General features: G+C 39.1%; 2 protein-coding genes across 3 annotated transcripts in view; both read left to right on the plus strand.

Annotated features, from left to right (window-relative positions):
• The window catches only part of ablim2 (actin binding LIM protein family, member 2), a 93,135-nt gene extending 88,655 nt beyond the window's left edge, over positions 1–4,480 (plus strand). Inside the window, exon 23 of the mRNA XM_026157954.2 lies at positions 2,548–4,480. Within this exon, the coding sequence (XP_026013739.2) occupies positions 2,548–2,661 (114 nt within the window). The 3' untranslated portion in view covers positions 2,662–4,480. The remainder of the gene's footprint in view (positions 1–2,547) is intronic.
• A 3,385-nt stretch (positions 4,481–7,865) lies between these two features.
• Positions 7,866–16,350, plus strand: part of afap1 (actin filament associated protein 1) — a 95,958-nt gene continuing 87,473 nt past the window's right edge. The window contains exon 1 of one of the 2 annotated variants that reach the window (XM_080299782.1): positions 7,866–8,017. In XM_080299782.1, coding sequence (XP_080155908.1) covers positions 7,993–8,017 — 25 coding nt within the window. In that variant the 5' untranslated portion in view covers positions 7,866–7,992. The remainder of the gene's footprint in view (positions 8,018–16,350) is intronic. The other variant, XM_026157932.2, reaches the window with a different exon arrangement.

Consider the following 16,350-nt stretch of genomic DNA (forward strand, 5'->3'; position numbering starts at 1 on the left):
TTCCTGGTTCCATTGGCAGCTATACATGGCTATGCCATAACCTCCACTGTGTTTGACAGATCACGTGGTATGTTTCAGATCATGAGCTGTTTCTCTCTTTTCTTCATGTTTTCTAAAAACCAAAGTTTTTGCAGCCTCTCTGAGAGGTGGAATTTGGTTTTTTCACCAAAAGATAACTTCCATCTCTTTCATCATAATCATTTCTTTGGACCTCATACTGACATTTCAGCAAAAAGCTATAAAATACAATTCTCATCATAATCTCCAGATTATACGATCTTGTTATACAATTACAAGGAAATAGGCCTCACTTGGCCATTAAACTACTTGCAGTTGTCCAGCTACTCTTGAGCCTCTGGAAATGGGGGAATGTGTATAAAATGGCTGTAATTTTGAAACAGTTGAAGAAAAACTTGTGTTAAAGTTGTTGAATTAAAGCTGAAAGTCTTTGGATTCAACCTCTTTAGCAGAATACCATTCAGTGATGTCACACCAGGTGTTTTGCTACTGACAGCTAACAGAAAACATGTTGTGTAACATACTGAATGGCATGAGTCATTGGTTTTACAGTTACACACTGTGATATGAAATGGGGAAGAGTATCCTCCTTTTTCATACCACCAGTGTCATTATCCTGTCAATTTGGCAGGTGAAAAATTTAAGGCACCTGAACATTTTTACCTCGGGGTGAAAACCAAACCTTCTGTTTGCTGATATAAACCAGGGGATTGGCTGTTTCACAGAAATAGCTTTACCTAGCTCTTGATAGTTGGCGATCGTGGTTCAAGAGTTGGAAGTTCGCCTTGTAATCGGAAGATTGCCGGTTCGAGCTCAGCTAGGACAGTCTCGGTCATTGTGTCCTTGGGCAAGACACTTGGCGCCAGTGTCCGGCAGCCTCGCCTCTGTCAGTGCGCCCCAGGGTGGCTGTGGCTACAATGTAGCTTGCCAGTGGGTGGATGACTGGTTGTGTAAAGCGTTTTGGGGTCCTTAGGGACTAGAAAAGCGCTATACAAATACAGGCCATTTACCGTTTGATCACAAAAAACACACACCTGCAGTGCACAGTGCAGGAAACATTTTATATTAAAGCTACCTACGCTCTGTTTCTGGGTTTAAATCAATGCCATGCAAGTTTTTGTTACGCTTTTTTTGTGTCTGTTTTTTAGAGAGAACTTAGTGAGTGTTGGCAACATGAGGTTTTAGGATAGGAGTTTTGGTTGGAAGAACTTATAAGGGATAAAATTCAAAATACTGTATTAAACATCAAGACAGAAGGCAATATTATGCCTGTTTACTGTGTGTGCACAACACAGACATGTCAGGATGTCCATCTAATATATGCGTCCAGGCTTAGACATGAAGCTGATACAGATTAATAAAAATTATGCTGGCCAAGATCCACAGATAGTACTGCTTCAGTTAGAAATTAATTTATTGTTCTATTGATTAATCAGTTTGAGCAGCTCAATGGCAGCACATTGCATAGCTTGCACTGCTGTGAAGGCACCCTTAATTCTGAATGATACATGTGTTCAAGCAACACAGGTTACTCTATTTTTTGCAGGAAGTGAAAAAAGGTCATCATGGGAGTCACCCAACAGCCTACACCTATTACAGCATAACTAAGGAAGGATTCAGGGTCACCTGATCCAGCCCTAACTATATGCTTTAGCAAAAAGGAAAGTTTGAAGCCTAATTTTAAAAGTAGAGAGGGTGTCTGTTTACTGGATCCCAACTGGAAGCTAGTTTCACTGAAGAGAGACCTGAAAGCAGAAGACTCTGCGTCCCATTCTACTTTTAGATATCCTTTGAACCACAATTCTGCAGTCTGAGAATGAATGATCGATACTATAAGGTCTTTAAGATAAGATGATTATTCTCATTATTCAAGACTTTTTATGTGATTTTAACCTTCTAAGACCCGAACTCTTCCATGGCATGCATTATTAATTTCTCTTTGATATTTGGGCTGATTGGGACCTGTTGAATGTAAAAACAACGAATTACCAGATTTTTTTTTTTTTTTTACCTAAATTTTGTTTCTACGAAAAATCAGAGCCACATATGAGGATATTCATTCAAAATTTCAATAGAACAGTAGCAGTATAGTGTCCGCATAAGTGGATATTAGGCCCCTGTAGAGAAAGGTTAAGTATTTTGGTCTAAATAACCCAAAATGTGATGTCCACACAGCCTAGAATACACTAGGCTAGAAGTAATATATGCATGAACTAGTTTTTCAGTATCGTTCTGAAAGAAAAAGTTTATAATTTTAGAGAAAGTGTGCAAATGGAAGAAAACTGTTGATGAAAAACAAATATATGACAACTATTTTGCTGAGTTTAAAGATCTTTATGGTACAAAATAAATAAAAGTACAGTTGTGGTCAATATGTCTGAACATCTTGTCACCCACTTTGCTTCTTTATCATTAAAACGCCAACCACCACCAGTGTTTCCTTTGGTTATAAGGTTCACAAGAAGCTGCTGGTATTACTGTTGTCCACTTAAATAACAATGTTTTTTCTGCCACAATTTCCTAATCCAGAGACATCTATCTCCAGAGGACTTTCACCAAGTGTTCGGCATGACCCTGGAGCAGTTTGACCGCCTGGCTCTCTGGAAGAAGAATGACATGAAGAAGAAGGCACGCCTTTTTTAGACAGAAAAACAATGCTAAACAAAATCTCAAAAAGTATCGGGAAGAAAACAAAATACAAAAAAAAGCCCCATCGGAAATATCTATATATGCACCACCGTGATACTCCTTCTTCCTACTCTCCACCTCTAAAACGCCATGCCTGTGAAGCCACAGAGGAACCCTGCGAGGGCACAGTTTCACAAAGCTGCGGCGGGCATCTATAGCTTTTTGTATGCAGTGTGGTCCAAATGTTTGACTGACAACCTTATGGAGATTGAGGAGCTGTGTTTGCATGGCCTGTGCTGATGCTCCTTGCCTCCTATGTGGTTTTTGCATCGACCCCTGACCCTCCCATATGCCAGTGCTTTCATACTCCATAAAAAAACAACAGCTTTTTCCAATTCTCATGCAGGCCTTCCTCCAGGTTTCTGTGGTTTGGAATGTTTTATGTGCACCTTCTTTTAATCTCAGTATTGACTTGTTTCTGTTTCTGTACAGAGTTTGTTTTCTCTTTGTGAGGTTTTGCCATCTTGTCTCTTTCTACATATCACCTGTTTGCTGCGCTGCCTTTTCTCTCTTGCTGTGTCTGCTCCTTGCAATAGGTTACTGTTACATATTCATAACAGTTCATTTTTACACCCTTGCCATTACATTAGGACAGTGAAGAGACTGTAGACATTCACTGTTCAAGCATGTCAAGGTCAAAGACAGGGATAAAAAAAAACAAAAAATATGTGATGTTTTACTTCAAAACTGTCAAAAACCACCTCATCATCTTTTGCTTTTGGTTTTCCTTCTTGTTCTATTCAATCAGAGAAGTTGGCTACATAGTTTTGATATGCGTGCTCTGGTACATTTGAATGTGGCTCCATATCTCACGCAAGCCTCTCATAAATCAGCCCAGATAGAGTAGCCAGGGGCTGGATAGCAGCCACAACTCTGAATCACAGTCAGCGAGAGGAAGAAAAGGAGGGGTAGAATACAGAAGGTTTCAGGGTGTACAAACATGTCAAACATGCTGCATTGCTAGGGTGACGTGCACTCACATGAAAAAAACAAAACAAATACAATTATTTTTATAAGCTATTTTTGACTTCTGAAAAGGATCATTAAACCAGTCAGGAGGATGCAGCTGAGAGAATCATCTTTTTTCTTTTTCTTTTTTTTTGAACAAAATAAATCCTTGCAGACTAAGCTTCACATAACTGCAGCAGACGTAAGCTGAACAAGAGAGGTTTTGTTTGATTTTAAAGTCAATACTCTAACTGTATTATATCTTCTCAGCTAGAGAGTTAACTCTTTGTATGTTTGTTGTTTGAAAGTATTGTTGCGTACAGTAATAAAGCTATACATTCAAGCTTTGCTCGACTTTCTGGACCGTAAATCGATCAACTTGCCAACTAACATACTGTAACATGTATGTAAACATATACTGGATATATATCAGATTTATCTGTCTGCCATGGTGTATAACTCTTAAGGCATGCATGAGGATGGGAAATGGGGTTTGTCAACTGACCTGATATAAGAAATGAATGACAACATTATCATAAATGTGTTTTGAGTGATTGATTCTTTTCTGGTCAAATGAAGTGCCCAGCTCAGCTCCTTACATTAGCTTGTGTTAGGTATTTATTTAATTGCAATACCGGGGAAGGGATTTTATTTTTGAAATCTTGAGTGTTGTGTCAGGGAAGAGTGCTTTTGAAGAGAAACATATCAAATTTTGAGTTTAATCTGAGTGTCAAATGTTGCTCATGTAAGTAACACACTAACTGTTGTCATGCATTGCCATGTCTTCTTTCTAATATTCATCTGCTATTAAAGTGCTTTATCCAAACTACAGAGTCACTATGGTTTTAAGTGCTTACGACTGTGAGATTTTAAAAGCCCTTTTCTAATGGATACCTTCAAGTAAGCGGTACGTGTGTGTGTGTGTGTGCGTGTGTGTGTGCGTGTGTGGGACCATTGGTAAACCTGCTAGTGCTTAGTATATCAGTCATAATCATTTTTAACAGCAAATATGTTTTAATGTAAAGAAAACTCACTAGTTTTTCACAAAATAGGTTTCTTTTATGTCACAAATGCAAGTGGTTAACATGAAAATATTTGCAAAATCTTGAAATGTCTGTCTCGTATCTTTCTCGCCCACTGCAACTAATGGTGGAAGATTATTTGGATTATTTCAATCCATTCTAAAATACTCCTTTACAAATACAAGTCTTCATTACTAAAAGTTTTAGTCATCATTTTTAGACACTAATCAACCGTCTTAATGTTGCTGCTCATGCTGGATCTACTCACGGAATAATACGTCTGCAGTAAATCATTAGTCTATACTGAACCAATGTGTCACATTTACCACAAACAGTGTCCCTGTGGGGCTGTTTCAAGGCCTTTTTTTGAGTGTCTATTCTTTGTTCAATGTGTACTCTCTGGTGTGCGTAACAGAAGCAAGACAAGGAACAGCTGACTGCTGTAAAATAAATAAATATAATAATAACAGTCCTCGCTGTCTTTGTCGTAGGTGAAAACTTTAACATACATATTCTGATAGACTTATGTTTATTATTGGGCTCATCACTGACTTGGACATTAGAGAATTAAGGATAACAAGCGAATTAGTAATTTAACGACTGGTAAATGTCATCTATACAAACATTTTCTCTTTTTAATAATTAATAAAAGTAATGTAAAGTTATTTCCAAGATTAAATCAGACTGTTTGTTAAAATGTTCCCTATTCATATGCTAAAGTCACAGAATAGTGACTGGAGAGTCTGCACTGTGAACTTGCAAGGTTGACAGCAACCTCGCCTAAAACATGTAAAGCATTTCCTGTAACGAAAGAAAAACTCCCTGATAAGAGAGCAACAGTAGTTCTTTATCATTTTGAGCCTATCTCTCTACTCTGTTACATATTGCACATGTACCTACGTGTGGTACTGTGTGAGAGTGTGTGTGTGGCAATTGTGATCGCATGTGGGAGCCTGTCTTGGCAGCCTCCCTAGATGCTGCCTAGCCCCTAACTACAAAAAAAAGAAAAAAAGAAAATCTCAGCTGCTGTGGCTCTAGCTGCTGGCGCTGCACACCCAGAGCTCGGCCAGGGGGCCCTCGCTGCAGCGCTCCACCAGGCGAGTGAGTTCCTCCGGACATCGTGGGCCTCTGGCTGTTCCCGCTAACGCCAACCGTTGTCTGGCAGAGGGTCGTCTGTGTCATGTATGTCTATGTGTCAGGTCAAGTCTTAGACTCCCCTTAGAACATTTCAGGATCCTCCAGGTGTTGGGCCGCACTCCCTGCCAGTGCCTCAAGCCCCCACCCACTGGTGCATTGGTGGTTCCCCAGTGTCCTGTGCTGGATGCTCAGGTGTGTTTGGTATGGATACCAAAATTTGTAGTATCGCACAGCACTACATCAACACTCAGTAACTCTGTAAGTCTACATGGCCTCCCATTCATAGTTGCTTCCACTTTGCAATAATACCACTTTTTGTTGGAATTTTCGTAGAACATCAAGGAGGAAAGAAAGAAATTCCCAAACTGTTACAATACCATGGTCAAATTCAACAAGCTCTTTCTAAACTTCTTAGGGTTCATGAATTTATTGTCAAAGAATTGTGGTTTCATTAATATTTAATATCCCTTCTAGTTAAATCCAAACTGGATGTGCAGTGCCTTTAGGGGAGATCCAGAGATCTGTTGCATCAATAAATAATTTCCTTAGAGACTTAATTAGAAAATGAGCTTGTTCTATTTAACATAAACTATCCAGCCAATCACTACAAGTCGTTTTCTCCGTCCTTAGTGTTCAGCCTCACATTCAACTCACTAATATGCTCTTTCTTTTGTCTTTGCCACTTCTCTCTTTGCTGTATGACTTGCCTTCGAGTACTCCTGTCTACTTTCTCGGACAATCCTACTTTTGCTTTGCTAAGATATTACTTTGAATGCCTGCATTTCTTCATTCCACCATCAAATTTTCTTGTCTTCTTTTTTCTGTTCAGAGGATTTTCTTTCTTGACAGTTTCCCCCACCATTTCTGCTGTACTTTCCCAGTCATTTGGCAATTCTTCACTTTTTACTCAGCTCCTCCCTGAACTCTGTGCAACATCTTTCCTTCAACTTCAACCATTTAATCGCTGCCTTCACTCTCCTCCTCTTCTTGACTTTGAAAGTCATGCTACAGATTAACTTCCAGTGCGCTCTAGCTACATTCTCCCCTTTGATTTCCAACTATAAACTCACAATTCCATCTGACGCTCTCTTCGACTCCACAAACCTATTCACATGTTCTTCTTTCAAGATGACTCCTACTCTATTTCTCTTCCTATCTACACCATGATGTAAGGCAAAGGAACGTAGTTAAAGCTATGACTGTAAAAAAAAAAGACTATAAATGGCAAATAACTATAAATATTGTCTCTTTTTCGTACGTTTAAAAAAATAATATTATAGAATTATTTTCCCCTTTAAAAATTGTCTCATTTCCAGACATGGACCTGAGAGGTGATGATGAATAAAAAAAACTGTCAGAAACACAAGCTTTATAAAATACATGGTATTGTTTTGCTAAAGGTTGAATAATTTTCCTAAACCTATTTTTTGTTTTTGAGATGAAGCCTCACAGAGTTAAATACTTTCTAGTTATTTATCTATGTGTTAAGATTAAACATTAACTGAGCATTTTTTTATTATTTTTTTACTATTTAATTTGTAAAAATGTGTACACACACACACACACACACACACACACACACACACACACACACACACACACACACACGTAGGAAAATATTTAGTATACACATCCAGAAATGCATACACTATTATATATTGTACATATATTTATTAGTTTCAGGTTGGCCATTCTTGTATTTTGCTCGTTTGTGTTGTTGTGTTTGCACATCTCTGTTGCTTGTGGGGCTCGCACACAAGAATTTCACTCGCATGTGCTGTGCCAGTGTGCCTGCACATGTGATGTGACAATAAAAGTGATTTGATTGATTTATGAGCTCTATAGCTTCATAGTTTGTGTGGGCAAAGAGCAGCAGATTTTTTTTAGGTTTTTTTTTTTTTAGGTGTGCTTTGGTGCTCCAGTGTGCTGCGACTGTATATGCCAAACAGCTTTCACTTGCTTTCACACACTGGCTACACAACACGTTCTACAGGCCCACGTGGCCACGAGACCCGCCTCCCGCGATACAGCCTGCGATTGGACGGCGCTCCTATCACTCACTTCCTGTCAGAACAGGGTGGAGGAGACGGAGAGGGGGTGCTTGACGGATGCACCCGCCCTTCCTTTATTGTGACCGGCTGGAGAGGAGTTATCAGTTATCCATGTTGTCCGTTGTAACATGGATAAGGAGAAAAACGACAAAGGTAAGCTGCTGGATTCAAACGACCTCTGGTCGTAGACTTTATTTAACGAGTTGCTCCCAGTTCGTCTGGGTGTGTTGCTGAATTCATTCAAACAATTGATGGAAGCTGTGTGCTGGGCTTTATTTACTGCCTACATTTTTAAATAACGCTTTAATGACACTAAATTCCTATTGGTTCGTTTGTGATATTTACTGTCCCCAACTCTCTGCAGTTGTACCTTTTAGTAGTCTTTTGGTGCGTGCGTGCGTGCGTGCGTGCGTGTGTGTGTGATACTGTGTAGTGACTACGCTGTCTTCAGTTGCATCTACTCTGATATTTTCATTTCATTTTCCTATTTAGACATTTTAGTGTATTTTCTTTAAAGTATTTTTTACGTGTTTTGTGTTATTGGTAAATATTAGAGGACATTAGAATAAAGCTACAAAGGGCCATGTGGTAACACAGACGAAGGCAGGAAAAGGAGGAGGCAGGGAGAAAGAGGTGTGATTAATTGGTAGACCTTGGGTGTGTGATGCCTGTGTTTGGATACTGCAGGCTGCTCTCAGCATCAGCAGCCCTGCAGGAGGAGGAGGAGGAGGAGGAGGAAGGAGGGGGTGAAGAGGGGACCAGCTGGGAGCAAGGATCTCTGTCAGCTTTCCCAGCTGTGACTTCCAGACAAGTGGTCGTCATTGAAATGAAAAGAGCAAAGAGAGGCCAGTTAACAGACTGATTCATTAAATTAAGATTTCTCAACATGAAAAAAACGCTCGGGAGAAAGTGTTTAAGGCAACGTTACTGTTTTTTAATCCACTTTTGATCGATTAGAATGATATATCCAAAGAAAAACAAGTTCATGTTTATCAATGTATTTATGGTTATATGCCATCTAGAATCCAAACATATCAGAGGTGATTTCCATATTCGTTTTAAATTTTGAACACATTTGTTTCAAGAGGGTTAAGACATTTTGCTAGTGTTGCCTCGTGTCTTAAAGAGAGGCACAGGCATCAGCTGATCTGGCAACCCCCACCAGTTATTCAAATACAACAGAGCAATTAGACAGACGAAACATGAGATGAAGAATAATTAGGATGGAACAATTAATAGGATTAAAAAAGTCAGCTTGCACCGGAGATGACTTCTAATAAAAATGATCCCTTTAGTCACCTTTGAAAATGTTGAAATTGTAGTGATCAGTTACTCAGCCAGTTTGAAGAAACCCCAAATCAGCTGTTTTGTATATTAATGTTCATTTAATGAAGTCCTCTAAAATTTTTACTTTTTTACAATTTTTTACTTTGTTCCTCAACAAACAAATCTTTATGATGACCGATTCAAAGATATACTTCAAATGAGAAGCACTGATTCTTTGTCTTTGTGTATGAAAAGTTGTAACCATTTTACACACGTTCATGTTCACATTACATTACATTTGAACAGTCACCACATGGTTTAAGTTTTAAGAATTTCACAATTTTTAACTTATTTCTTTACTTCTAATCTGGCGTGTCTTTATCATTCTGTGACATTAACCGAGGGAGAAAGAACGTCAGAACAAATGACAGAGAGAGGAGAATATTTCCAGATATTATTACATCCAAAGAACCATGATAGACATAAAAGGCCCCGAGTAGTTGCTGTGAACAGGGGTTGTGGCCAGTAATTCCTTGCCTATTCTGTCATTTCCATGTTAATTTCTATGTTTACCATTAAAAGCCCCCCTATTATTTATAATACTATTAATTCCACAGCTCAAAATCCTATTTAGTAGTAATTTGTTAGTAATTGAGTTATTTAGGTTTGTGAGTTATAAGTAGATCAGTGTTTACAAATAACAGAAATCATATTAAATAACAACCAGTATAAATAGCTGATGATTATATGAGCAGCACCATATACAGGATGGGGCCATTGCCATCTACAAGCTGTGTACTTTAGACTGCTTTTCCAGTCTGTGTATAACTGACAGTTTGGTACCCATTTGATATTCAAATAGACACATATGCTGTGGTACCTAAAATATCAGTAACCCAGTAACCTTTCAGATAGCAGGCATCATGCTGGCCTACACAGACATTTCTGACTTCTGTTTTGTTTGTGGGTTAATCATGTACAGTTATTCCCAGACTCCTTCTTGCTTTTTTTAAACCCCTGTTTGTATCTCTATCTGTCTGATTTTTGTTGTGTCCTGGATTAGTTCAAAGGACAGACCAGCTTCCCCACAGCCAGTTACTGTGTGACAACAGACAAAGGCAGGCAAACAATCTGTAAACATCCTGTAGACTGAATGGAGCTTTGAGCCAACAATGTAACCTGCACATGCGGAGGAAAGGTGAGAGGTGAGATTTGTAGCACACACTTTGTAGTTTCACTGGAGAGTTTTAGAATTCCTACAACAAATGTTACTAATAACTGGAAAAAGCTATTGTATAATGGCAGAAAGAACCTTAGTGAACTGGTATACCAGTTCTCACCACTTGTTATGACTAAAACAAAGCAGCGTCTGAGAAACTTGTCAAAGTTTGCCTTAAGTCAGTGAGGTGTTTACAGTTAATGATTTAAATTTGTTTTGTTGCTTCAGTTGAACATGTTCTAGGGCTTAAAATATAGTCATTAAAGAATAGGAGTAAGGCTTCAGTCTTAGAAACCAGTCAGCAACTACCAGTCGCTAGGAAAAAAATGTCTTCTCTGTTGTTGGTAGTCGCTAAGTGAAACTAGTCACAACCCTTACTCACGCAAGTTGTGAGTGAGGGTTGAGGCAACTGAGAAGGAATCTGTAATTGCTCACCTTTATGTGAGCAATTTCACATTGCAACTGTCAGCAGTCACTCACCAAACAGCTGGGGGCAGCAGCTGGTCTCCAAGCCTGTGAATGAATCTTCACCCAGTTTGGTTCAGGCACAAGGTCACGATTTACTTACTGGTTGGGTTAGGCATTAAACCCTACATCGTTAGAGTTTAAAGACCAAATCATTCTTCATTTACTTACATAGTTATAAATGCAGCTGCCTGTAAGCTGCAAGGATTGATAAACATTGTTCAGCTTTCCTCTTTTGTCCATTGTCCAGACTGCTGAGGCTATAGCTTAACAGAAACCTGACTCTGGCATGAAAGGCATGACGACAACAACAGAAAACAAATGAAAGAAATAGTAGTCACCAGTATTGACGGTGTATGTGTGAACGAGTGAACAGTATTCTGCCAGACTGGTGAAAAAAAATAAGTTCCAGTGGGACAGAGGAAGAGCAAATATTGATCATTCAGAAACACAGGGCCCAGGTGTCTCCATTTACCCTGATGCTATGTTCCCCCAACTACTGGAACAGCCTGAAGAAACACACATAAACAGGACAGAGCAAGAGGGAGTAGTGTAAGGACTCTTGACTGATGACTAATTAAGTATTACCTTAATCCAACGTAGTGTTTTTGTTGGTTTTTAAAATTTCTTTACATGCAAGTTCAAAGAACCCATTAGTCCTTCGCTGGATGAGGTACAAATACTGCCACGTCTTCAACGTCCTAATGCAGATTTTGTCATTCTGCTGTTATCTCTCAGCAGCCCCTATCTGAATCATTCAGAGGCTTAATTATAGCTTGAACTATTCCTTTGCTCACTTCTAAGAATGCAAACTTAAAAAGTCGAGTATAGCAAAATTCCAACGAGGAAAAGTTCAATGTAATATACATCATCTTTGGCATATCTTTTCAAACACTGTGGTTCATATATTTATTCCTATTTACACTCACTGGTTTTGAGTCTTAATTACCTCAGCTCTGTTAATGCTGTTGGTTCTGCTAGTGACATCATCACTATTGGACATCTGGGTCTGTTTGGGTTTGTGTGTTGAGGTGTAACAATGCAAGATATAATTCAAGCATGCACGATACATATTTATCTTGTTACAGGACTCAAACCACTGCTTTATTTATTTATTTTGGGTTTCCTTGATCAGGTAAAAGTCATTTTCTAACTAATCGGTGTGCCCTCCTTGTTTAACTTTGAACAGCTGTGTTTCTTTTGACCTCTCTTCTTCTTCTTCTTCATCCTCAGCACAATTTCCTTTGTCCTCTCTTTTGTCCATTTCCTCCTTTTGTTGGTTCTCTCTCTCTTAAACCCCCCAACCCCCACCTTTGGTATGTGTACCGTACTGTGCTTAGCTTTAGGCCAACATTTCCAGTCTGCTCCCTATCCTCCAGTGTCTCTCTCAGTTTGTATAAATCTCTGTCTTCAATCCTGCCTGCAGGTGGGGACTCTACACTCATAGTTAAAAGTCAGGAGGAAAAAAAGAAAAGATGAAATATTTGCTCTGCAGTGTGTGTCTGTGTGTAGTGAATTACAACCTGCTAATGGCCTCAACAAACAAAGAGTCAATTATAGTCAATGACTGGATCTTGAATCTGAATCTGAAAAAGTTGCTAACAAGCTCTTAGAGCAGAACAATACATCTAAATAATTGTTTCCAACACGAGGAGGCATCCACAGAGCACAGCTGCCTTCCTGCCTCACTCTCTCCTGATGTCTGCTTCTTCTGGCCTGTCAGTGCTTGTGAGAAGACTGAAAAGAAATGAAAGAAATGCATGATTGTAATGCCTGTGCTGCGCAGATAGACTGCCTAATTTCAAGTCGGGACACGGCCGGGATCTGCAGCTCACAAGTAATGTGTTTGGATAATTCAGTGTCTGTCAGTATGAGCCCAGAAAGCCATCATTCCTTTTCATTGCTTAGGTGGTGGTTGCTGGTGGAGGTTTGTAGCAAAACTGAAACATCTATTTATTTGACAACCAGATGTTTTCCAGATATTCAATTTCAATTCTATTTGTGGAGGAAGAGTGGTGTATGTTCACAGCGTTGTACAGCGCCATGAAAAAGTATTTGTTCCTTCCTGAGAGCCATAGTTGCCTATATTCTTCACCTTATCCCTGCATGAATGATTCAAGCAACCCATCTGCAATCACACTTAAACAGGCACATACACAAATGCTTACATCAACATTTGTTCCAAATGCACTCATTTACGTGACCACGCACATAAACTGAAATCCTATATTTTCCAACAACTCTTTAAGTAGCGATAAAGAAATATAGAAAATAAAAATGACATTGGTGAAATAGCAGCAAAGTGTGTAGCACCTGAGATGATCATCTTCTAGGTGAGCGATTGAAGCAACTATGAGTGAGATTGCAGATCTATGACCTGGTAGTAAATACCAGAGCCATTTACCAAGAGGCTCTGGTGAATCTGAGCCCTAGAATATCAGGTTAATTAGTGATGGGCCATGAATGTGAGGCTGATAAAGTGCTTGGAGTGTATACACTAAAGCACTATTAGGAATATAAGGTGAAGTCTGATGTATAGTGTTTTGTCAGTTCAGTTCAATTCATTTCAATTCAATTTTTATTCTTACAGCACCAAATCACAGCAACAGTCACCTCAAGGCGCTTTATATTGTAAGGTAGAAGCTACAATTATACATACAGAGAAAAACCCAACAATCATATGACCCCCTACGAGCAAGCACTTTGGCGACAGTGGGAAGGAAAAACGTCTGGCAGAACCAGGCTCAGGGAGGGGCGGGGCCATCTGCTGCGACCTGTTGGGGAGAGAGAAGGAAGACAGAATAAAAGACATGCTGTGGAAGAGAGACAGAGATTAATAACAAGTATGATTCAGTGCAGAGAGGTCTATGGACACATAGTGAGTGAAGAAGAAATACTCAATGCATCACGGGAATCCCCCAGTAGCCTGTACCTATTGCAGCATAACTAAGGGAGGATTCAGGGTCACCTGATCCAGCCCTGACTCAGTTTTAAGCCTAATCTTAAAAGTAGAGATAGTGTCTGTCTGCTGAAAACTCTGCCTCCCATCCTTCTTTTAAATACTCTAGGAACAACAAGTAGGCCTGCAGTGTGAGAGCAAAGTGCCCTAATAGGGTGATATGGTACTACAAGGTCATTAAGATAAGATGGGCCCTGATTATTTAAGACCTTGTAGGATTCTGAATTCTGGATTTAACAGGGAGTCACTGAAGGGAAGCCAATATAGGAGAAATCTGCTCTGTCAGGACTCTTGTTACAGCATTTTGGATTAACTGAAGTCTTTTAAGGGAGTTTTTAGGACATCCTGATAATAATGAATTACAGTATTCCACCCTAGCAGTAATAAACGCACAAACTAGTGTTTCAGCTTTACTCTGAGACAGGATATTTCTAATTTTAGAGATAGAAAAGTGCTATATAATGGCCAGTTCATTGCATATTTGTTTTGGTGTTATTCATATCCGTATTAAATTATAAAGTTCAGTGTGAAGTTTTCTATGTTTGGTGAATAACTCTAACAAAATGTGATGTAAGTGCAACAGCTGGTTGAACCAACATGAATAAATGCTACAATCATCATTTTTGATTTAACTTGCCGTATTTAATTTACTAGAACAGTAAGTCCATTAATAAAGTAGCTTTTATAAATTTTATTTTAAATCGCTGAGCTCTTTTTAATCCTGTCTTTTAAAGATTTCAGTATATTAATGAATTAATTGATTATTTTAAAGATGTTGTTCCCTTTAAGGGTCACCACAGTGGATCATCTGTCACCCTGTGCTTTGCATCTTCCTTTGTAACACCAAATCTTCCTTTACTACAACCATGAATCCTCTCTGTGGTCTTCCTCTTTTCCTGCTGTCTGGGAGCTCTATATTTAGCATCCTTTGTCCTGTATTTAGGCAGTATAGCCACTATCCCTCCTCTAAATCACCCCAGTCTCGCCTTTTAACTTTGTCTGTAAACTGCTCAACCTGAGTTGTCTCTCTGATGTTGTTTCTCATGCCATGTTCATTTTGTTTACTACCAGTGGAAATTGAAGAAGTCACTTGGATAAGTGACAAAATGTTTCTACCACTGAAAACACTACGTTTGAATTTTTTTTTCTGAGTTGTTCTGATTTTCTTACCTGGATGTTTGAGAATGCAGCTTTCTTTACAAACTCAGTGATGCTGAAAAAAACTGTTCATGTATTTATTACATCTAGATTAAACTAGTGCAATTCAGTATTTGATAAAGCATATATCTAAGGTTGGATCGGGTGACTGTGAACCCTCCCTTCGTAATGCTGCAATAAGTTGAGGCTGCTTCTCATGATATACTGAGCATTTCGTCTTCACTCACATTTTTTTAACTCTATGTGTTTGTACAACACTTTGCATTTAATCATTGGATATGATTACTTTCTAGCTTCTATCATGTCCAATCAGTTGCAGCAGATGGCTGCCCTTCCCAGAGCCTGGTTCTGCCAGCAGTTTGTTCCTGTTAAAAGGGAGTTTTTCCTTCCCAGTGTCTCCAAGTGCTTGCTCATAGGTGGTTGTCTGATCGTTGGACTTCTTTCTCTATTATTGTAGGGTCTCTAGCCTACAATATAAAGAGCCTTGATGTAGCTGTCAGTGCTTTTACTACAGCTCTGCACATCACCCCTGTTCTTGTACCAGTACGCGTCTCCCTCATTTCTTAGAAATCCTCTCACTCTCCAAGTTTGTATTAAACAGTCTGAATAAGAAGTCTTCTGCACTCTCTCCAGGACAACTCCATACATCCACAGGTATCTGGTCTAACTGCTTTAACACTCTTCATCCTCTTCATAGCTGTCCTCACTTCATTCTTACTAATCCTCTGAGAAGTGAATATAGTAAAAGCATTTATATCTATACATGACCTATGTTTATGATTTATAAAAAATGTAGATGTTCTTGTGCAAGATTTTTAATCCCGAAGAATCTTTCAAATGCCGTATGAAGATAAATAGTAGCCTCAGGTGATAAAGACTGTCTAAGTCAACATTTGCTCAAGTGTAATAGAGTTGCATGTATGTGTAATAAGTCAGCATGTCAGTGAACCAGGTTAGGGGGAGTTCTTCTCCATTAATATGTCAGATGCTATCCAGATTGTGCTGCAGGGTACGTACACGAAAAGCATTAGTGAGAAACACTGGAAAGGGGAGGGTTTCATCCTATGTGTTTGTGTAAAAGCAGAATATGTGAAGAGTTTTAACAGATGAAAAACTGCTGGTGTGAGTCACAGTCTTAGGGGGTATGAGCTGAGTGTTGAGGTGTCTATGACTGTGTAGTCTTCCCACAGTTCAGCAAGGTTGGCACACAGGAGTGCCTTTGTCTTAATCTTCCTCTGTCTTTCTCATCCACTCTATAAAATCTGCCCATCAGAAGTCCTCACAGACTACCAAGATTTCCATTCAGTCTCTTTGCCTGTGACCTCTTTTCACGTTTACTTCTACTCCACTTAAGTCTTATGTTGTGAATTTTTTTAGGTGCTGTGTATAGTATTTTAGAGATAATGCATATGAATAGGG

The sequence above is a fragment of the Astatotilapia calliptera genome, chromosome 3 (assembly GCF_964374335.1).
Source record: "Astatotilapia calliptera chromosome 3, fAstCal68.1, whole genome shotgun sequence".
Classification (NCBI taxonomy): Eukaryota; Metazoa; Chordata; class Actinopteri; order Cichliformes; family Cichlidae; genus Astatotilapia; species Astatotilapia calliptera.